At 33.7% G+C, this 23,687-nt stretch overlaps 1 protein-coding gene across 1 annotated transcript in view; it reads left to right on the top strand.

The window, feature by feature from the left end:
• Window positions 1-23,687, top strand: part of LOC116888872 (lysine-specific demethylase 6A-like) — a 118,676-nt gene that overhangs the window by 50,241 nt on the left and 44,748 nt on the right. The window contains 4 exon segments of the mRNA XM_032890136.1: window positions 363-471; window positions 6,571-6,620; window positions 13,442-13,500; window positions 22,688-22,808. Of these exon segments, the coding sequence (XP_032746027.1) occupies window positions 363-471; window positions 6,571-6,620; window positions 13,442-13,500; window positions 22,688-22,808 (339 nt within the window).

Raw genomic sequence — 23,687 nt, 5'->3', positions numbered from 1 at the left:
TGTTTGTAGGAAAAATGGATAATATTTGATTTGAAAATAGGTTTGTTTGTATGAGCAGAGATTACGATAATAGTTTAGATTTGTAATTTATGGATAGAATTGTCATTTGTTAAAGTGCTCCTTTATTTCATTTGTCAACTATTGTTACAGTTTTGTAATGGGAAAGACATTTATGCCCTAATTAGTGGAATCGCTGATAAATACTTAAAGAAGCTATTTCTTTTAAAGAATGGTATTATATTGAGATACAAGAAAAAATACATCGATCTCTTGGAGTATAGATATATACATTATCTTATGGAGGAATGTATTTTTAGGATTGTTATCTATGTCTTAAACATTTGTGTTTTTTCCCCCCTTAGGCTGTTCGCTGCTACGAATCTCTGATCTTAAAAGCTGAAGGAAAAGTGGAGTCTGATTTCTTTTGTCAATTAGGTCACTTCAACCTCTTATTGGAAGAGTATCCAAAAGGTAATCTGTTTTCTTGTTAACTCATATATATCTCCCTATATTCTATATACATGGATTTTTGTGGAACTAAACAAAGCCACAAAACATACATGCATACATACATGCATACAATTATTGTTACTGGAAAGGTAGGTAATACAGGGAGAGAAACATATGAGCTTGAACCTTAAATAAACCTAGTTTTATGTTTTTAAATGTTTTTCACCAAGAAGACTAAGTTATATCTCTGAATGTAGGAGTTACTCCTCTGAGATTCGCCTTTTTCAAGGATCTAAGGTGCCAAATTACACCATTTACTCATACAGGAATTTTAAAAGGTGCTTGTCCTTCCCCAGTACAAAAAGAAAACTCCACAGTAAAGGAAAATTGTTCTTACAAGTGATAACATTTAAACGAGGTTACACTAAATATCTGTATGCACTGGATTTATTTGGATGGGGCTGGGAGCTAGCCAGATTAGCATAGGAGGTAAAGGTAGATCATTTAACTGCTTAGCTATTGAGTTGTAGTTTTGGATAAATCTTTTTCTTCTGTGTGGTTATTTGGAAATAGCATAAGCTGAAAATATATAGCTGCCTTATTAATTCATCCTTTATATTAAGAACAATTAATTTATGTATGACAATCTGTGTTGGGTGCTAAATATGTCTTAACCATAGTTGGTGGTTTCTACCCTGCCTTTGATCATGCAGTTCCCAGATTAAAGACAAAAAAACCCTTTTATATTATAATAAGCCTTTAAAGCACTAGAGCTGGGCAGATGTCTATATTATTCTGTCTACTTCTCTGTAAATAACCCCTAGATATTATTTGCCTTATTTGATCTGGGATGCTCTTAACTCCACCTGGCCATTTCTCATGGCCATGTTTTCATGATTCACCTACCCTATAGTGGCTTCTTTTCTTTCCCCCCTCTCTCTTATCCCCTCTTGGTCCTAGACCCCAAGCCCAGAATAGGAAGTCCTGCCTACCTCCGTTCTACCCAGCTATAGGCTATAGGCATCTTTTTTTTCAACCAGTAGTTTTAAATTATGGAGCAAGGTTGCATAGCATCACTTGATGAATGTGAGGATTGTCTCATCCCTGAGGCAACCAGACCTTGGGAGCCACTCTTCAGCATTATAGTGGTTATTAGCAACAGACCGCACCTCAACGTTTTACTTTTAGGAATTTGCTCTAAAAAGAGTAGGGGATAGAGATTATAGCAAAGTTGAGACCCATAGATGTACATTAGATTCCTATGGAAGGGAGTATAGCCTTTGTTTAATAAGAAATTGACTTTAGGATTATGACATGTGGAATCTGGAGACTAAAACTAGTATTGCATTGAGGGAAAAATGAGGCCATTATAGCCTTGGCCAGTTATTAAAAAGGTTGAAATTATTTAAATTATTATTAAAGTATTTTAAAAGGTTGACTTGGGAGGCAATTTCAAAAAAGTACAATTTAGTTGGAGTATAATAATAGTTATTATTATATTAGTATGAGAACATTAAAACCTTAAAAATAACTGATTCATATTTCATGTTGAGGTAGTTTTCCCAAATATAAGACTCCTTGAAAAATTTTAACCAGTGATAGATTTGTCTCTTTTTACTACTTCCTTCCAGTAATTAATTGTGCTAAGATTTGGTACTTTGCACAAATCTTACATCATTTGGCCTGAGCATGCTTTCTTTGGTTAAATGACAATACTCCATTGTATCTTATACTATAAATGTAGTATATAATATAAATACAGTGTAAGAACTAAAGGTCTATTTTCTAGTAATTGGTAATAAGTTTGGCTAGCAAAAATCTGTGTTTTTGATGCATTTGTTACAGCCATTCTGATACAGATTTGAAAAATAAGGATATTGAAACGAAGCATTTCTATATTCTCTATTCTTTGAAATACCTTGTGACAGTAAACTAAGAACTTCTTTTAATAGATAAAGATTGAGGTCTGCTTGAAGGACCCAGGTGGTAGGTACTTGTAACCTTTATAGGATCTCACTGATTTATCTGGATTAAACACAAAATTTATTAGTATCTTAAAATAAGATGCCAATGGAGGTAAATAAAATAAGATACCTAATAGAGGTAGAGTGTAGTTACTAAGAAAGTATGTAATTGAATAGTAAGATAGATGGAAGACGTGCTTCATTTATAACTCTCCCTACAATTTACAGTATCAACTCTGACTTTGAATTTGATGTTTCATATTTATTTAGTAATTGACAACATTGTTGTATAGATGTCATGTTTCTACCAACTATCAATAAACAGTGTTTTTCTCGTTAATTCAGTGTCATTTAATTTGTATGATGTTATGATTTCTTCAAGAATTCCTAATTTTGAAAGTGAATTTTCAAATATGGAAAACTTAACTCATAGTTTAATTTTTATGTTTTAATTTTTAAATTTTTAAAAAGTTCATAGTTTAATACGTTGGTTAATGAAATTTTTATTGGAAAAGAAAGACTAATATCAAATGAAAAGAATAACTCGTTAAGGTATGTGGTAATGTGTTTTGACTCACTTCCCCTAATTGTTCAAGAATTAGACCCACGCTTTGACCTGCTAGATAAAATATATACTTATTGTTTACACCCTTTTTACTTCAGTACTGTGTTTAAAAGCAAGTTAAAAAATTTTTTTTCAAAATTTTTTCTTCCTATGTGGCATTTTATAGATGAAGTTATTGCATAGAAAGTTCTGGGTTACTGTATAGAAAGTTCTAGAAGCAAGTAATTTCCATATTGGATTCAAATATTCAGCTGCATAGACATAAAAGAATATCTTAAGAATATATGTACAGTTTATTGAATATTAGAAATGACAATTGCTACACAGGCTAAGAAGTGGAACAATACCAGTGCAGCCTGTGTTTTCGTGAGTTATCCTCTACTTTTTTTCCCATAGGTGCACCCTGTCCAAAACGTCAATATTTCCTTAGTTCTTTTTCATTTTCTTAGAACCACAATTAAATTTTTTTTCTTATAATATATTGCCTAGTTTGGGAAAAAAGAACGAAGTGCCAAGTCTCATGATATTAAAAGTACAACATTTGAGGCTGGGGCAAGAGGATTTGGGAGTACAAGAGTTTCTGGTTCCTGGTCTAGCTTCTGGTTACTTAGCAGTTTATGAGTGTGCCCCTCCCCTCTCTTTAGGTGCATGGGAGTTTGCCTACATGTATGTGTGTGTACCACATGCATGTCTGGTGCCTACAGAGGCCAGAAGAGGGCATCTGATCCTTTTGAACTGTAGTTACAGTCCCACTTACTATATGGGTATTTGGAATTGAACCTGTGACCTGTGGACAGTTTGTTCTCACTGAGCCATCTCTAGCCCCTACAAGAGCCCTTTTTGAGGAAGAGAGTGGACTAGGGCATTTGTCAATCTTGTTAAAACTAGTTAGGATATTGGGCAAGATTTAACAGCCAAATACTAGAAACTCTGGAATATAAGGAGCTGATTTTAAACTCTGGAATAAAAAGTAGATGATTTTAAAAAGTAAATCAGAACAGAGTACCTAATACTTGTCTGTGTAGGGATGCTGCGTCATGTCCATTTTCTAGTATTATAGAGCTGACACAAAGAGTTCATCAGACTGTACACAGTTAATAAAAATATGGTCCTAGATGAGAATCTGGTCTAGGTTTATGTGGATCTTTAGTTCTCAAATTGAGAAAGAAGTTACAGATGGCAGTAGAGTCTAAGGATAGGCCTCTGTCCCTGAACTTCATGTATAGTTGGTATCTTAGGATTTCACTTTGTCTTGGTGTTTTTAAAGACTCATTTATGTCTCCTAGTTTTTAATGAATTGTGTCCTCTTTGTTGATATGTATTATGCTCTTAGAGAAACATTTACCAGTATTTTCTTCAGGAAAGGTTTTGTTATTATTAGATTTCTCTCTGGCCTCCCCTTGATTCCGTAGGCCTTGGGATCTTTTTCAGAAGAATACAGACAAGACACTCAAGAGTACAGTATAGAAGATATACTTTATTATTTTCAGGGGATGGGAGTAGGCAGTGGCCAAAGGAACCATTGAGAAGGAAAGCATTTTCACTGAATAAGAAAGAGACCATTGTGCCACCTACATTTAGGTAGGATTTATTATTTTCAAAGTGCTTTATCAGAAAGCCTCTACCTAGATAGTAATCTCTGCCAAGGCAAGAGATAAATTACAGATCCCTCTTTTTTGTGACTAGTAATCAAAAAAGTCCTATAGTTTCAGTTTCCAGCTTTATAAGCTTATGGATTGTAAGGAGGCCCTAACTTCAGTGATCATAGGCTTGCTGATACCTAGATTCTGGAAGTTAATTTTGGTTGAGTTGTTGCATATATGAAAAAAATATTTTTATTCTCTTGAACTAACAATGTGGATATCTTAATATATTGTTGGAGATAACTTTTCTTTAGAAGTTTGAAAATATTCACTTGCCTTATTTCTAGGCTTAACATCTGTTGTAGGCCTTTTTAGTCTAGTAACCTATAGCTTTCTTGGAATTTTCTAAAATCGTACCTGCGGTTTTTAGGGGTAGAAGTCCAAGCTCTTAGAACCCCAACAGGCTACGCTGGGTCTTAGTCCACTAGTTAGTTACCAGAGATGAATAATGATGAAAAGTGGAAAGGAGACCTAGTCATTGTAGCCATAGTGTGAAAACAGGTAAAGGAGATCAGTGGCTCCATGGGTCTGTCTTTCTGACATGGAGCTTAGGTTTCACTAGAGAGCAAGAGGTAGCATAATTAAGCAGTCCTGGTTAAGGTTATGTCTTGTCCTCCTTTGTCTCAGCTCTGGTTTTACAGGGTGGTTGGATAAATTGTTATCAATCTGATGTCTACACCTCACTTTCCTGGATAATTGCTTTTATTGGGAGGGGAAATATCTTTCCTGGAAAGTTTTGTTTTTTTAAATCTAAGGCAACTGGAGGTTTTCAAAAATAACTTATGTTTGTCTTTAACCTTGACAGGAATGATGAGTTAGGTTAAGCATACATTGGAAAGCGAGGAATAAATATGAGGCAAAGTAAAGGACATAAATACAAAATGAAGACAGATATTTTAGTCTTTTAATCCTATTGATAGCTTGTGGGCCCAAGTGAAGAGTTGGTGCTTTAGCAAGGACAGGTTTTCCAAGTAGTGTCACAGAATTATTGTTTAAATTATATCTTTTGTTTCTGGTCTTTCTTTTGGACCACTGTTACTGATACGTTAGCACTCCAGTAAATGACTTCTGGTTTGTTTGCTTGTTTGTTCATTCTTGAGAGGTCTCTTAAACTTCTTAATCATATCCTTCTATTACATTATTCTGGAAGTTTTCCAAATTTTATTTTTCTAGAGCATCCTGTCTTGATTGTTTAGAATTCTCTTTCTCCCTCATGAAAGCAACATTTCCAATCTTTTAAAGAGTGTTTGCCTTTGGATGGTGTTCTTCATTTTATCATTTATTTTATTGTTTTCCCTACCCCCTGTTTCTTTTGTTGCTTGATGCTTTAGAAAGTTGGTAATTTAACTCTCTGTTTTAAGAATTAAAAGTTCCATAACTAGAACCTCTATATGTACAAATAGCTTGTTTAAGTCTGACCTGCATGGCCCCTACTTTTGATGGAGAATTTATGTATCTGTTTTTGATCACATTGCCTAAGAAACACCAAGGATTGTTCCTACCTTGATGGTAATTTCATAGAGTGATCTGGATAAGAATAGTTTCTCCTTTTCTAAAAATCCAGGGTGACTCTAAGTTTAGAACAAATCTTTTATAGGATGCAAATGATGACAGTAACATGTTTGAGTTATTTCTTATCTTTGTTCCTTGAGGTTCCTCGTGGAGAGGGTAGGTTTGGGGAGATGGGTTTCATATCACAAATTTTTGGACAGATATTCCTAAATGTGTGCCTGTAGAGTTAAGTGGGTGATCCAAAGTAAGGAAGATACACAAAATTAAGGCAACTATATCAAGGTTTTATCCTGCTTTAGTTATCTTGTGGGTTCAAGTGAGAAATCAGTGTTTATCATCAAAGGCAAGAGCTTAGTAATAACCTACTATATAGTAATATTTCTTAAGACTTTTACATAAAGTCAAACATAATTGACTCACAATTATTTTCTTTTAGCATTATCTGCATACCAGAGGTACTACAGTTTACAGTCTGACTACTGGAAGGTTGGTACACATTTCCATGCTTATTTGTTTTTGTTGGCACATTTATTGTTGGTTATAAAAAAAGATTAGAGCTTACTCTTTTTTTTTTTTAAGTGTTACTTCTGCAGGAAAGAGATTAGAAGAGGGAAATTAGTATCGTTTTGTTGTCTTCTATTTAACTACTTTGCATTTTACTTTAAAGGATTAGATTGTTGACATTTTATTGACCAGAGCCGATCTGATTGCATATGAAATAATTGAAAACTGAAACAGCCAAACTAACAGTTTTCACCTAGCAAGTGCTTGGGTTAATGGTTTGTGTGGTACTAAGGATTGAACTCAAAGCCTTATACTTGCCTGACAAGCACCTGAAAACTGGGTTACATTTTCATCCCTTTGTTTATATATTTGTTTTTCCTCTAAGAATTTTGAAGTCACTATATATTCTGGATATTAATCATTGGTTTCTCTGACTGTCCTTTAATTCACTCTGTAGACCAGGCTGGCCTTGAATTCAGAAATCTACACTGCATTGCCTCCCTAGTGCTCAGTGAGATTAAAGATGTATACTACTGCCAGCTGCTTTGTATTGTCACTTTTACTGATCGATTCCTTAGCTATACAAAAGCTTTTTAGTTTTATGGAAACCTATTTATCTTTTCTGGACTTTCCTGTGCATTATTTCCAAAATCATTGTTTATACTAATGATATTTTTTTTCCTGAGTTTATTTTTCTAGTAGCTCCATAGTTTCATGTCTTAAATATATGTCTGTTTAATTTTGAGTTGATTTTTGCACAAGGTTAGAGATAATAGTCCAATTTTAATCCTTTGCATAGAGATTCTTACTTTACCAGAATCAATGTATTAATGAAGTTGCCCTTTCTCTGTTAATGTTTTTGGTTCTTTGTGAGGAGTCAGTTGCATCTTAATTACATGGATTTCTTCTTGGGAACTCTTACCTTTTGTCTGTGTACATTGCTACTTCTTCTGAGCATAATTTAAAATTAGCTAGACCTCATCTTTTATTAACTAACTTTCCATATCATTGGGGGGGTGGTCTTTATACTTCCATGAATTTACATTTTCTATTATTATTTCTCATTGTTATTTTGAAGACATGACTGTAATATGTAAATCACCTTGGGTAGTTTGGACATTTGACATTATTATTGTAGTCTACGAAGATGAAACATCTATCTTTTGGTGTCAACAGATTCTTTCATCAATGTTTTGTAATTTTTATTGGGAATGTCTTTTATTTCTATAGTTAAATTTCTTCCTAGATATTTTACTTTTTGTAGCTTCTCATGAATATAAGATTCTTATCATTATATCCCTCACACCCCTAGTGGGCGTCTGGTGTGTTGAGTGGCATGTAACATGTAGCACACAAATGTTTGTGCACATGCATGCAGGGGCCAGAGTAAGATGTTGGCTGCCTTCCTTATTTCTTCCCAACATTCTTTTGTGATGAAATCTCTCATTTTACCTGGAGCTTTATCATGCTCAGCCAACCCAGCTAGTAAATAAGCTCCTAGGATCTCCCTGTCTCTGCACACTAGTGATGCACTTACAAGTAAGGTTGGTTATTAAGTTGTTCTCTTACAGGTTAAACAAACAAGTGGATTATTAACTAGCTGTGAGGTCCAGCAAAAGTTTCAGTGTCTTAGAATATAGGACTTATTTTCATAATAGTAAATTGCCATATTCTATAATCTTACAGAATTCACTTACCAGTTCTAATAATCTTTAAAAGTCTTTAGGTTATTCTGAACATAGAACCACACCATCTATAAACAAGTGCAGCTTAACTTCTCCTTCTGCTAGTCTTGTTTTGCTTTTTCACTTGTCCTGGCTAACATTTCTAGTGTTATATGAAATGAGAGTGGTCATATTTATTTGGTTCTAGATTTTTGAGGAAATGCTTTTATTTTGTACCTATTCAGTGTAATACTTTACAATTTGTCTCTGACAATAGTCTCTGTGCTCATTTAAGTTGTTAACTAGTTTTTCCAGAATTTTTTGTTAAAAAAATTTATGTAACATTTTCTCTTTGTCAAAAAATATAATAATAAATAAAATAACATCAACCAATCAATGGTCTTGGGATAAGGCTCCAATGGTAGAATGTTTGCCCAACATGCACAGAGCTTGGTTCTAATATAACACAACATAAATGGTGCATTTTGGTGGAAGCCTATCACTCTAGTGCTTTGGAGGTAGAGATCAGAAGATTAGAATTTAAGGTCATCCTTGACCATTATAGGAAGTTTGAGGCCAGCCTAGGCTTTATGATACCCTATTTAAAACAAACAACAACCCAGAAAACCTAATCCTTAAAGAATGAAGAATAAATGACCAGTGAATATATGAAGTATATTCTGGGAATGTAAAGTAACTGAGGCATTATGGAGGTTCCTAAAGAAAACTATAGAAAGACTATCATGCCCATTTATGATCAGTTTTGTTTTTTACAGGTTAGTGCTTGTTATTAGGCAGCAATTCTTTTCCCCTTTTCAGCATGGGCCTGTTTCTGTTTTCCTACTTTCACACCCTTGGGGAAACAGAGTTGGGGCCTTGCTTATCAATTGATGGTAGACAGGTTCAGGGGAAAAGCAGATGTTTATCCTGCATTTGACATTTACTTTGATGAGCACATGAAAATTAGAAATGAAAGTTTATATCTTATCCACTAAGACATGATGGTGGTTTAAAGCCTCAATCGAAAAATATGGACAGTTCTGTTGTACTGTTTTGTTTTTTACATCAGGTTCAGTGTCATAGCAAACACCTATCTACCCCACGTCTGTACGTGTATACCTTGCTTTTGTGAGATGTTTTCTAGGAAGTCTATTTGTATCATCACAGATTGGGGGAAGAGGGCAACTACAGACTAAAGAAACAATTCCACTCAAGTCCATCATGGTTTAATTGTAAGACTTTGAGGAGCTTGAGTGTGAGGGGTTACTTCAAGAGCATGGGGAACATAGGGCAACTGTACTACCAGAAAGTAGTCTTCTTATCCCAGAAATGGCTATTTTTTATTATTTGTGTGGCTTCCTAACCTTGTGAAGGTCCCAACTCTTTCTACAAAAGAATGCTAATGGGCCCAGTCTTGTGAGGGTCTTGTGCAGATAATCACATATCTACCCTGATATCAGGACCACAATGACTATGTTATGCTTGGAGGACAGAGTTCTAAATCACCTTTGTTATTAATAGTGGTATATTTGTTGCTTTCAGTAAACTTAACATTTGATATATCATTTTCATGAAAAGCCCATAGAGTATATATTAGGGTTCACTTTGTGTAGTATATTCCATTGCCTTAGGAAAATGTGTAACTACTTGACTCTGCCATTGTGGTAGCATACAGTGAATTTTCATTGCCCTTAAAATATTTTTATCCTCTAGTCTATTGATTTAACTTTCCCTTCTCTTCTATAGGAACCAAAGTTGTTATTGTCTGGCTATATTTTTTTATATCCTATTGTTTTTTATGCTAACAGACATATGAATCTCTGATAACCAGCTTGTCTGTTCAAAATGTCTTATCCTTTTCAAGCCTGGAAATTCTGTAAAAGTGAAATAGTATGGTATATTTGTGTATATCTGTGGGTGGAGGAGGAGGGAAGAGAAGATGTTTTCAAAATCATTTTCATCCAACTCTAGCCTATACTTAATCTTTTCTGCACTTTTGACTCACAAAGGAAACATTTACAAAAAGAAAAGGAGAAATGCTTTTTTAGTTACTCTGACACTGCTACTTCCTCATCAAAAATTTAAGTTAAAAAGCACACATGTGTGTATGGCTTTAAACTACCATTCTTATAATCTTCGAATGAGGAAGAACATGTAGCACCCCCCCCCACCACACACACACACACACACACACACTCTCTCTCTCTCTCTCTCTCTCTCTCTCTCTCTCTCTCTCTCTCTCTCTCTCTCTCTCTCTCTCTCTCTCTCTCTCTCTCTCTCTGTGAATCCCTGGCCGTCCTAGAACTTGCCCCGTAGGCTGGCCTAAACTCACAGAGATTTGCCTGCCTCTGCTGGAATTAAAGGTGTGTTTCCAAGCAGAACTAATTTTGCTTAACACAACGATTTCCCTTCCTATAAATATCATGACTTCATTTTTCTTTACAGCTGAATTAACTAACTTTGTGTATATGAACCACATCACCCATTCATCTCTTGATGGGCAGCTAGGCTGGTTCCAACTCTTGGCTACTATGAATAGTACAGGAATAAATATAGATGTGCGAGTATATATATCTGTGGTAGCAGTTTTCAACTTGTTGGTTGTGCTTCCTTTTGGGGGTCGAACAACCCTTTCACAATGGTTGCTCAAGACCATCAGAAAACACAGATTCTGACAGAATGATTCATAAGTGTAGCAAAATTAGTTATAGAGTAGTAACATAATTTTACCTTTGGACTTCACTACAACATGAGGCAGTGTATTAAAGGGTTAAAGCATTATGAAGTGCTCTATGATATGATGACTTTGCATATATATTCAGGAATGTATTTAGTGAATTTCTGGCATCTCTTATATTGGAGGGAATACAGGGAGTACATGTATTTAATTAATTCTCTTTCTCTTTTTAACATTTGTTTTGTTTTTCTTGAGACAAGGTTTTATTGTTTGTTAGTCTTGAGCAGGCTAGCCTTGACCTTGACAGTAATCCTCTTGCCTCTGAGTGGCTCACATTCCTCTCTGTGTCATTTTTCGTTTGTTGAAGTTCAATTAGTACACAAACACAGAAAAATAGTGAGCTCTAGAGGCTGATCTAGTCAAACCCTGTATCTGCTGTGTAGTATTTATCTAACTCCTTGAGCATTTGCTTAGTTTCTCTAAACCTCAGTTCTTTTCTTTATAAGTGAAACTGCCTGCCTCATGAAGTTGTCTTATAAAATAGAAAATATTACCATTTTGTACAAACCTTTCCTCCTTTGTCATATATTACATGTTTTATTTGAGAGTTGGGGAAATACATTTTATTTCAGTCAGTTTTGCATAGCCTCATCAGTATTGTTCAGATTCTTTCAGAGGATGGAATAGGAAATGAATGATTTTGATTAAAAACAGTTCTTACTAAATTAAAGAAAATTAAATATCAATTTTCAAAATGGATGTTGAGACCTTCTTAACTCTTCAATTTTGTGAATCCCTTAGCCACATATAATGTTCTCATTTAGAAAATTGGGGGTAATGAGGATATAATGAAAGTAAATTGCTACATTATTAGATTTTACAATGTACTTAAATGTTTTTTGATGTTTTTAGAAGTCACAGAATTCAAAGGAAATGTACAATATAGTCCTAGCAAAATTATTATTATTAAAAAACTACATGTGAAGATCATAGTCAGTGTTGGATAACTGCTGTGTGCTATGTACACTGATTCACTTACACCTAGGGCAAGATGACTTAGAGGGTGTTCCTCACTGTTGCCAGAGGTCCCCAGCAAGATTGAGTCCCAGTTGCCAACAGCTATAATCAGTTTCATAAAGCATTCTTTAATGGCCTCCTGTTTTTGCTTCCTAACTTCTTTACTTTCTTACAAGTGTTTAGTTAGGTTAACTGACCAAATAAGCTACTAACTAGCACTGATACCTTTAGCTAAGTTTGTATTGCTTAGAAAATATGACTCAACATAATTTTAAAAGAAATAACTTAATAATAGTTTCAATTTTTTTAGATTTATTTATTTTTATTTTATGGGCATTAGTGTTTTGCCTGAATGTGTGTCTACTATGTGTGTGTCTGGTAGAAGGTCAGAAGAAGGGATGTATCTCCTGGAACTGTAGTTACAGATGATTGTAAGCTGCCATCTTGTGCTAGGAATTAAACCCAGGTCCTTTGGAAGATTAAGTTTTTAATTGCTGTGCCATCTATCCAGCCGTAGTTCAAATTTTTTAATGCTTAAGGAAGCAAAGAAATTTATAACAGTTTAAGAGAAATTTTGAGAAAAGGATTGTTTGAAAGTTTGACTTTTAGGAAAGATTTAACTAAAACAGATTCGCATGATTTTTGGTATAATATATATGTGTACTCAAACATTTGCCCTTTTTACAAAATAAAGTAGTGGTACATGTCATCTAGTACATGGAAAGCTGATGGAGGATCATTACTTCTAATTCAAGAACTTATCTTGAATAAAAACAAGTCCATATCTCCACAAAACTAAAAGAAACCAAAATAACAAAAACCTAAAGGCTAGTTCCTATTTAGAGGTAAGATGAAGATAATAAATGTAGTCCTTGTTTTCGAAACTACAAAAAGAATATTCATTAATTGTTAAGCTCCTAAATATAATTCAGTAGGTGTTATTCTGATATATAATTCTTTTTTTAATGGTAAAATTCATTGTAGACTTTTCTTAGGAATTTCCGTTGAATTTTAATCTTTTCCTCCAGTGTTACTGAACATAAAATTAAGAGTTTTATCTAGGGAATGAGAGGTGGAAAGCACAAAAACCATATGTAATGTGCCAATAGGAAAAAAACAAGATAGCATAATCAAAGCATTTTCTTTCTTTTGAAGAAAAGATGTTTCTTTTAAATTTGTTGATTGAATTCTGCTAGTTTTTTCTCCCTAAAACAAATTAAATAGAAACCAGACTATATTTCCAAGTTGATTGGATTCCATGCCATCTGCTTACTCTTAACTGTCATTTTGGTGTTTAAAATATATTTTCAATATATTGTAAGATATGATAGGAATTTTAAGAACTGTTTTAAGTTCAAACTGTGAATACTATATTTATATCAACAGCATACTATACATTACATATAAACACTTTCCTTAAAAGTCTCTTTTTCCTTCCTTTGTAGAATGCTGCCTTTTTATATGGTCTTGGTTTGGTCTACTTCCATTACAATGCATTTCAGTGGTAAGTTAACATAACATACAGATAATTAACTTCAATTGTTTCCCAAATAGCTTGTTTTATTTTCTATGGCTTTTATTTACATTTCTTGTTTGATTGTATGTGTGTGTGTTAATCTTCAGAGATAAGATTCAGAAGTATTGACTCATCTTAGATTATTTGAAAGTCTTTTAAAAATTGTTTATGCTTTAATATTCTAATCAAAGAGGGCTAAATGGGGAGTGTCTTGGATTGATGACTGGCCTCTAGGTTATTTGAACTGAATAATGAGTATGATAAAACTCAGATCCCAAGATCTGGGGGAGAAACATCCCTGATGGCTAGGTTGTTTTTGATCTTTACTGACTTCTAGAGAGTGTTAGCAAAACACTCCTGCCTCACATATTTCCACTTTCAGTTAACTTAAGTTCCAGATTAAACGTCTGTTCTTAATCATATTAAATAAGGGAAATAGCATCTAACTTTAGAGTTAATTATGGTTAATTATGACAGTAGCATGTAAATTTTAATAGACCATAAAATGTGGGACCCTAACTACTGTGACCTTCTTTCTACTAATTCTCTTTTATTTACCAGACATAGTAATATGCTTTAATAAAAAGAATATAGAACTTGAGTAGGGAGATTCATATTATAGCTTCAAAAATCATCAATGTACTGTTTTATAATTTCCCCTTTAGAAAAATTAGAAAATCACATGGAAAATGCGTTATTTTTCTCCACTGTAAAGTCCTGTGTGGGTATTCTGATTTTGTTCTAGTCTCTTCTGTGTTTTTTGTTTATTTATTTTGTCTTGTTTTTGTTTTTTTTTGTTTGTTTGTTTTTTGTTTTTTTAAAGCTAAGTGAGTGTGGGAGGAGATTGCTTCTTTGGCCAGTGGGTACAACTTTATTATATACTTGATATACTGAATATTGTAGAGCTTTTACATCAGTTGACAATGATTTTATCTTCCTTAAAAAGAAACTTTAGACATGGATGGCATTTGCTAGTATAAATTTTCTTCTCTCTTAGCTTTCAATCTTGTTGATTGGCTTTTGATTTATAAGGACATAACACATTAATAGAACCCTACCTTTATATATACTAACGTAGAATATTTTAAGCATCCAGAAGAATATGGCTTTGCTTTGTCAAGTTTACAAAGCTATGATTATCTTTATAAAACTTTACCATTTTAAACATTTTTTATTTTTTGAAATTAAAATATAATTACACCATTTCCCTCCTCCCTTCACCTTTATTCCCTATAGTCCCTTCTGTGCACCCCCCCCCCAATTAAAAAAATAAAACAACCCAGTGTCTTACTGTGCAGTCCTGGCTAATCCAAAATTTATTAAGTAGATTATGCTAGTACGAAACTCAAGGTAATCCTCCTTTTTCCACCTTCATAGTGCTAGCATACATCACCATACCTTCCTTTTTGTCTTAGTTGTTTTTTTTTTTTTTTTTTATTGCTGTAATAAGGTAGTTTGACCAATTCAATTTATAGAAGAGTTTATTGGGGTCTTAAAGTTTCAGAGAGTGAGTCTATTACCATCACAGTAAAGAAAGGAACAGCAAGTCGGGTACTAGAGCAAATGCTGAGAATTTACATCCTGATCTAAAGGTGGGAGGCACACTTACAAGGCCTCTCCCAACTCTCCCCAACAGCTGTGGACCAAACATTCAAATATATGAGCCTATAGAAGTCATTTTCATTTGAACTATCACACCATTCTATCCTTAGTGTTTATTATATCATATTTGAAACCAAGAATTTTTAAGTCTAGTATTTTTAAGAACGATCCTATTTGTGGAATTAAAAACTGTAAATGTTTAGAACTACAGAAATAGTCTTAGAGTTGATTTGTACTTTTCTTCTTAATGATGTAGGTGAACAGAGGATGTCTTACATCTATTTAACTTGCATAGGCAAGATTAATCTCCAAGCATAAATTTTTTTTCTGTTGTACTGTTTTTGTTTTTAAATTAGTAAGTGCAACTAATTGTTTAGCCCTGGTTGGCCTGGAACTCACAGATTATGCCTCTCTACCTCTCTGCCTCTCTGCCTCGATTTAAAGACATATCCAGCCTTTCTTTCCTGTTCTTTGTTACCTTTTTTTTTTTTTGGGGTTTATGACAAAGTATCACTGTGTAAGGCAGACTATCTTTAAACTCACCGCAGTCTTCCTGCCTTAGCCACCTCAAGTGGTAACATCACAGGTGCAGACCATCACATAGCATAGGCAGTAGGTTTGGAGTTAGAATTTGCAAGGGTTCTCTTTGGCACATTGATAAACCTTTATGGCCCATTGGAAATAATGTAGGGAAGGGGGGAAGCAAGAAACTCTATAGTTTGAGTGGGTATTTGTTTCTCAGACTGGCCAGGTTTCATAAAACTGTGGTTAACTTATGACCTTGCCTCCATATTGAAGGTAAGAACAAAATTAGTACTGAAGTTCAAAGTTATTACTTAATAAATTTGTGACCATGTTAAGTTTGTTTATTTTTGATTCTTCATCTATGCATGATTTCTACATTTTTTATTTTACTTTGGAAAATGAAACTGAATGATAAAAGGATAATACAGGGTTTAACTTTAAATAAGTGCTCTCTGTTGCTCTATGTCACCACTGTTTCTTACATCTTAAATCTCATTCTATGGCTGTTTCCTAAAAGAGTTGTCTATACTTTTGCTCTGGTGGTGTGTTTTCTTGCTGATCAGCCAGCTCCCTCCCTATCCCTTCCCTGAATCTACATCTCACATTTCTAATTTAACTTGTTTTGGTATTAATTGAACAACTGCAAAATTTAAAAACATTCAATAGTTTTTGGTGAGAATTTCAGAGTTTAAACTGAATTGATAATAATTTACTTAAGGTGATATATTTGGTGATCGCTATTAGGAAGTTTTGGTTCAACACCAAATTCTAGGAAATATATTATGAAGTGTTGCTAGAAGAGTTTTTTTTTTTTTTTTTCTCCGCCCTTCAAATTGTCTGTACAAAGAGTCAGATGTCTCAGAATATTGCATTTTTGATACTGGTAGTATTTAAATAAATTTGTATTTAGTAATAATGCCCTGGCATTTGATGAGACTCTGTGTCTTAAAATGTGTCTAACCAACATGTATGTTCAGATTAGTGATTCTTAATAGTAGCAACTTTATTAAGTACGTTTTTATTGCTAACCTGTTTGTTTCTTGACAGATTATACTGTTCATTTTTTCTTTGGGAGACGATTTTCTTTTTTTTGGGGACTGTTTCATTCAGTTATATTTGTTAGTTTTTCTAGTTTTAGTTATAGCCTCTTAGCCAGAGGAGCCATGACGGGTACTAATACATTAGAGCAATGTTAGATCTTTATGTGTTTTCTGACTAGTCAGCTCTATTATTGTTATTAATACTTAGAAATCTAGGAGCTTAAGCTAAGATGCCTAGAATGAGAAAGAAAGACAGAAACACAGTGTAGTAGAGAACTAGGAATTAGTCTCTCAAAATGGTTTATTTGTGCATATGTGTGTGAATGAAGGTGGTCAGTTGCTATGATTACTTTAGAAATAAAATGCCTTTATAGAAAATCTATATCCTCAAGTGAGAGTATCAAAAGAAAAGGGAAATTCAGACTAGCAGAAAAAAATAGCTGAGGAAAACTCTTTTGAAAATATAATTGAAGGAATTGGATCTGCTTCTTTCAATAGATAGTCTGCATATCTCCCTAAAAGCACTTATCACCAATCTCTGGCCTGTTCTGTTAGTATTCTTTCCAGTAGCAGCAGCAGCAGCAGCAGCATGGCCTTGCTGTGGCAAATATAAGGGGTGTGTGTATGTGCGCGTGTGCGTGTGCATGTGTGTTTTATAGGATTTTAGAATTTAGGTTGCCATGTAATTGGCAGGTATAATATGATATCAAAAAGGATTAGGAGAATAAAGGCGGATATTCTCTTTGAGGGACAAATGTTGATGTACTGCTAGTGCAGCTTTTTAGGATTCATTTCTACAGCACTGAGTTCTGTGTGTTCTTAGGGGTGAAGGAATTTCTGCTCTTTTTCAGTTGTTGCATTGAGTGCAGTGAAGAAATAGATGTTGATTTTAGCAATGTTTTTAAAGCTTTCTGATAGCATAAAAAAGAATGGGAGAAAAATTAAACCTAATGTAGTTTTGGTACTATGATCCTGAGGCTTTGACATGGAATATGATAAAAAAAAAATCTAGTGTTTAACATGTAGTTTTGAGATATTATACAAACATGCTATTACTTCAAAATTTTATTACCAGCAGTTGATGTTAACATATGCTGAGTTTATTAAATAATTTATACTTCAATTTTTTTGAGGTTGAATTAGAAGAGGCAGGAAATTTAAACAGGACCCAATGCTGTAGAAATGAATCGTAAAAAAAGCTGTACTAGCAATGCATCAAAAATTTAACTAAGGCAGGTCTGACTGACAAAAAGATTGTCAGAGAGAATTTGGAAGGGTTTTGATTAAACTTCAGAGTAATTAAGGATAAATATTTAAATCTTACAGTAAGGGAGTGGAAAATGTGTTCAACTTATTAGAGTGGTAATCAGGTTTTCTAAAGAGGGCTAGAGAGAGAGGGTGATTCACAGGCAAATGTAAGGCCTGGGAAATGTGTTCTTCCTAAGTTATTTCCTGCCCCTTCTAGTTCAACCTCAAATGATCCTTGTAGTCTTTCTAAATATACTTTTTGAGCTAGTTAAACTAGCATTTTTAGCATCCCCTAAAGGGACCGGAAACATTTTTTAACCCCCTACTTTGTTCATGCTACTTCCTGTTTGATCTGCTTTTTTCTTTCGTTTCCCATCCTTAAATCTTACCTACTTTGGCTCATCAAATCTGTCTAATTTCCCCTTACAAAGAACCTGTAAATTTCTGAATGGATATTTATAGGAGTACTTATGTATTGTATATGTGTATTTTATTACTAATTTAACAATTAGTTACTGATTTATTGCTAATTTAGACTATTCTTTAATTTCTATGAAGTAATATATGATTATTTCATTTACCCCATTCATCAGTTCTTGAGGAAACTCTCTGAAGAGTTTTATTGACTTCAGAGATTTCAGGTTTAGTAATTTCTCTTTACAAAAGTGTCAATGTGGAAGCGTCATTTTGTTAGTGTTTTGCTATCAATCTAAATGATCATAAATGACCCTTCCCTCACTTCCTTCTGTCCTTTTGTAGTATGATTTTCTAGATATCTGTTTAAAGGTGACCGTTATTTTAAAACATACTTAGTGATGTGTGTTTTTGTGGAATTGGTGCTATTGAGTTAGGTTCATATAATTTTTTTTTTAAAAACATGATTAAATGAAACAATTCTTTAACCAGAAAATTTCATGTAAATAATTTAATGATATAAAAAGTTGTTTCTAGACTATCAAAAAATAATCGGGGTTGGGGATTTAACTCAGTGGTAGAGCACTTGCCTAGCAAGCGCAAGGCCCTGGGTTCGGTTCTCAGCTCAAAAAAAAAATAAAATAAAATAAAATAAAAAATCAACAGTACTAGACACAGTGATATGTTCCTCCAAAAATTTTTTTCCAGTGGAGCATATTTGAAAACTGAATTATCAGAGTATTTCATATAGTTTTAAGTAGCCATTTATCATATTTTAAAATTCTGTCAGGGTAAAATATTTGTTAGCAATGTATATATACTACAGAGACCATATTCTGGCTCCATGTATTTTCGAGAGATAGGAATGTAGTAAGATAATAACCAAAATTTGAATATAGTCTTTAGTTGTATTCATGCCCTCGTCCCCTATCCCCAGTTCTATTTTCCTAAGATATGGAAACTGAAGTGTCACATGAGAAAAACCAACAAAAGTTTTGATAGAAAAACCAACTTGGATAGTTGAATAAAATATATGTCTGTTAACAGGAGAGGAGTCTTGATCAATAAAGACGAGACTTTAGATAGAGTTCTTCCTACTCAACAAATAATCATATCTGTTATCTTTAAGTGATGGTATTGATTAGCATCTATTAACTTGTTGTCTTCCTGATGGAGTGATTTAGAGAGAAAAGAATGATGCAGACCTGAAGGAACAAACTTAGAAAAACTGGGGACAGTACACCATAGGTAGAAAATGAATTAGATTTAATATTAAGAAATAGTTGATACTGAATTTACATGGTAAGCTTTGATTATAATAGTGGATTTAGAAGGAGGCTGAAAAGTGAAGATATTCTAGGTCAGGAAAATATAGTATAAAGAAACAGTGAAAGCAGGAGTACCAATATTTGCAGGCAGAAATTTTTGACATAAGCCATTTTACAGCTGAAGATGAACAGTAACAACTGAGAATGGAGCTAACTGGCAACTGCCCATAGATGTTAAATGTAATAAAGAGATATGTTTATTAAGTTATTAGTTTTAAATAAACTACCTTTTTGAGGAAATAAGTGTAAGACAGAACACACAACTTTTTAAGGAATTTTTATCAATAATCTAGTAATGAGTTGCTGAAAGTTGTTTCTATAACATTGTAGCACCAAAGGTGTGGTGAGTGGTGGTGAGGAGTGTCTCTCTGTGTGTGTGTGTGTGTGTGTGTGTGTGTGTGTGTGTGTGTGTGTGTGTGTGTGTGTGTGTGTGTGTGTGTGTGTGTGTGTGTGTGTGCTGCACGTGCGGTTGTGCATGTATGTCTGTCCATGGCATAGACCTTAACAACGAGCATACCCCGAGCCTAATGTGTTTTTAGGTTTTTAGTATTTCTGAATCTAGGCTATTTGTCTACTCATAGAGATCATGTTTAAAATACAGCTATGTTAGTATATGTGTGATGTTGTGAACCAAGGTGGAAGAGATGTCTGTACTGAAGGGTCTGATCACAAACACTACATTTAAGGGCAAAAAAGGAGAAATTTAATTAAGACAAGAAATATTTTTCAAGTGGTTGTTACTGATGTCATGTAATCTTATTTGTTTTCCTCATAAACTCTTTGTTCTACCCTTTTTCTTTGCTAACTTCTTTTCTGCGATTCCACTTTTGTTTTATATCTGTGCCCGAGACCTGCCTGGGTTTTTATTGGCACATATGAAGATTGCTTAGCGGTTTTTCTGACTCACCTCATAAGGACATTGTGAAGTATCGGTCACGATTTTTATATTTTTTGAGACTGGGTCTCATCTATCCCAGGCTGGCCTTGAGTTCACTGGCTAGGTAACCAGGGGTGACCTTGAATTTCTAATTTTCCTGCCCCTACTTCCTCAATGCTGGGGTTAGTCAACCTTCCCATGCACCTGGTTTGTTCAGTGCAGGGGCTGGAATTTAAGGCTTCACCTATGTTGGGCAAGCATTCTTTCAATTCCCGTACATACATCTCTAGTTCACAGTTTTTGCTAGCACACCTTAAAAGGTGTAAATCATAAATATTTATTGCACTGTGCTATTATAAAACAATAAACACTAATACAACCATCACTTGGGTAAATAAGTAAACATTATAACCACCCTAGAAGCTTCTGAACACTGCATACTGTTCTTTTCCACTGAGTTCTCAGTCCTACTTTCTAAACTTGATGCCTCTACACACAAATAATACAACCTTCCTCTCATTGTGCTTGCACTGATTTTGAAACATTTTGTATAAGAATTTTAACTTGCTCTCTATTCTTTTCCGTTGACTCTTTCACCTCTCTCTCATATTATACATTTCTCAGACCCACATAAAATCATCTAACACATGGATGAAGAAAGTCAGTACTGTCATAAAGCAGGTATATAGGTCTGATTAAACTACCTGGTAGAAGTCTTTAACATTATAAATAAGCATATATATATATATATATATATATATATATATATACACACACACACACACACACACACACACACACACACACACACACACACACACATATATGTCTTTTTTTTTAAATAGCAGACCAGGTACAATCCTCCAGAATAAAACTATTAAAGACATATGAAATATTTTATGGCATAAAGAATTAGCTTTTAGTTTGGAAAATCTAAGATTCAAAGTATTTACCTTTAATATTTGTAAGACTAGCGTTAGCTCATAAAAAGCTTTGCAAATATATGGTATTATAGATGATAGAGGTTTTTAACTAATAGAAGGATTTAAATACTACCCAATATGATTTCAATATATTATTTTTGTTATTTTACTATTTCCTGCTATGTAATTACAAATATTCAAGACATTTTTATTTTGGAAACAGGGTCATGGTAGCCTAGTCTGACCCCAATCTCATTATCTTCATCCTTTCTACCTTCTGAGTACTAGATTTATAGCTGTGAAACACCATACTAGGTTTATGAGGTACTAAGGATCCCACTTAGGGCTTCACGCATGCTAAGGAAGCACTCTACCATCTGAACTACATCCTCATGCCACTACCATTATAACTTTAAAAATTCAAAATATTTTGTCATTGTTTAATATGCCTTTTAAGCATTGGGCACACTAACATGATCAAGTTAAACAATGACAACATAAGAGTCCATTCAATAAAAGCTTCTCTTCCCTGAGTTTGTTCTTCTTGAATCAAACCTTTTTTCTTCGTTTTTAAAATAAATGAATATCTAATGAGAGTTTGAGGAAAAGAGACTGACAGACCAATTTAACTAGAAAAACAAACTTAGAAATAGATCCACATGAATGTCAGCATTCCTGTAGAGTTTTCAAGTAAGGATGATCTTTTCTATATAATCTGGTTGCTGGATATTACCACAGAAATGAAAACTGACTCCTCATTAAAGTGTAAAAGATAGAGTGCAGGTGGGTTGCACACCAGAACATGGAAAAGCAAACTGCAAAGTTTACAAAAAGAAAAAGACTTACTTTGAATAGACTAGAAATAGGATTAGTTCCTAAACTTTCCTTTACAACCTTCCTATATACTCTTCTCTACCTCTCTCAAGAAATCCTAGAAACTAGTTACTTATTTAGAATTTGATTAAACCATGAGGTATTGTTTGTTTAAATAATGTGGAATAAATTTAATCTTCCCCTTTTATATGAAATTAGGTTCATTGCATTTAATAGGTTCAAGACTTAAATGTTCCTTTTGGTTTTTAAATAAAACATACATTTTTTTTTAATAAACCCGACATGTAAAAATAGCTTTGCATAAAACGAGTTTTACTGTACTACCAAGCAGAAATGCATACATGTGTTAAAACATTAAGCTATCTTATGTCTGTATTCTTTCAGGGCTATTAAAGCATTTCAGGAGGTGCTTTATGTTGATCCCAGCTTTTGTCGAGCCAAGGAAATTCATTTACGACTTGGGCTTATGTTCAAAGTGAACACAGACTATGAGTCTAGTTTAAAGGTAAGTTGTTGGGTTTTTTTCAAGATACAATGTTCTATTTTCTGTGATTGTTGTTGTTGCTAAATATTAGAGCATTGAGAAATGTTGAAACTTACATAAACTTTCAACGAAAATTAATTTTAATGAAGGAACTATAAATCAGTTATGAATTTGAAGAAAAATTGGGTTTTAAATATAAAGTAGTTTTGAGACTGAGCCATGTGATAACTTTCATTTTAAGTTTTGCTAAGGTTTGTCAGGAAGGGATATTGGAGGATCTGAGAAATTCTCTGAAGAAGTGATTGACCACTGTAGAGCTACTTAATCTTGTATCTGTGACCTGGCCATCAACCTTTTTTAAAAAATATAGGACTATATAGATCTAGCTACTTCAACCAGCAGGGCATGTCTTGCATTTAAATAATAAAAAGTATTTATAAGGCAATTGGACTGCTGGTTTGTGAATATAAATATTGTCAGGGAAAGATAGTTTGTTGTTTGTTAAATATCTTCCTTTTTGTGGACATTGAATATTTCTCCCAATTTTTCATTTTACATTGAGTTGCTTATACTTTCTTTGCCATTAGTACTAGGATTTTCGTTAAAACTGCTGCACTTCTCTGCATGACAAAAATACAGAATTTGAAAAGATTATATGTTCTAGGGACAAGCTTATGGTTTCATGAAGTTAATGACTATAATGGTTGCTGAGTTTTATTGCAAACTATCATGATTCGTAAGATTGTGGTAAGGTTATAGAAGGGAGATAAAGACTGACTTCACCCTGGCTCTAATTAGAACTGTGAAGTTTTGTTTTTTTTTGTTTTTGTTTTTTCTTCCAATCAGTGTTTTTCTTTCCATGAGTGTTTCTAATTGTTCTAGATTTTTAAGTAGAAAATT

Source organism: Rattus rattus, chromosome X, assembly GCF_011064425.1.
Source record: "Rattus rattus isolate New Zealand chromosome X, Rrattus_CSIRO_v1, whole genome shotgun sequence".
NCBI lineage: Eukaryota > Metazoa > Chordata > Mammalia > Rodentia > Muridae > Rattus > Rattus rattus.
This window is presented reverse-complemented; position numbering and strand designations above follow the sequence as displayed.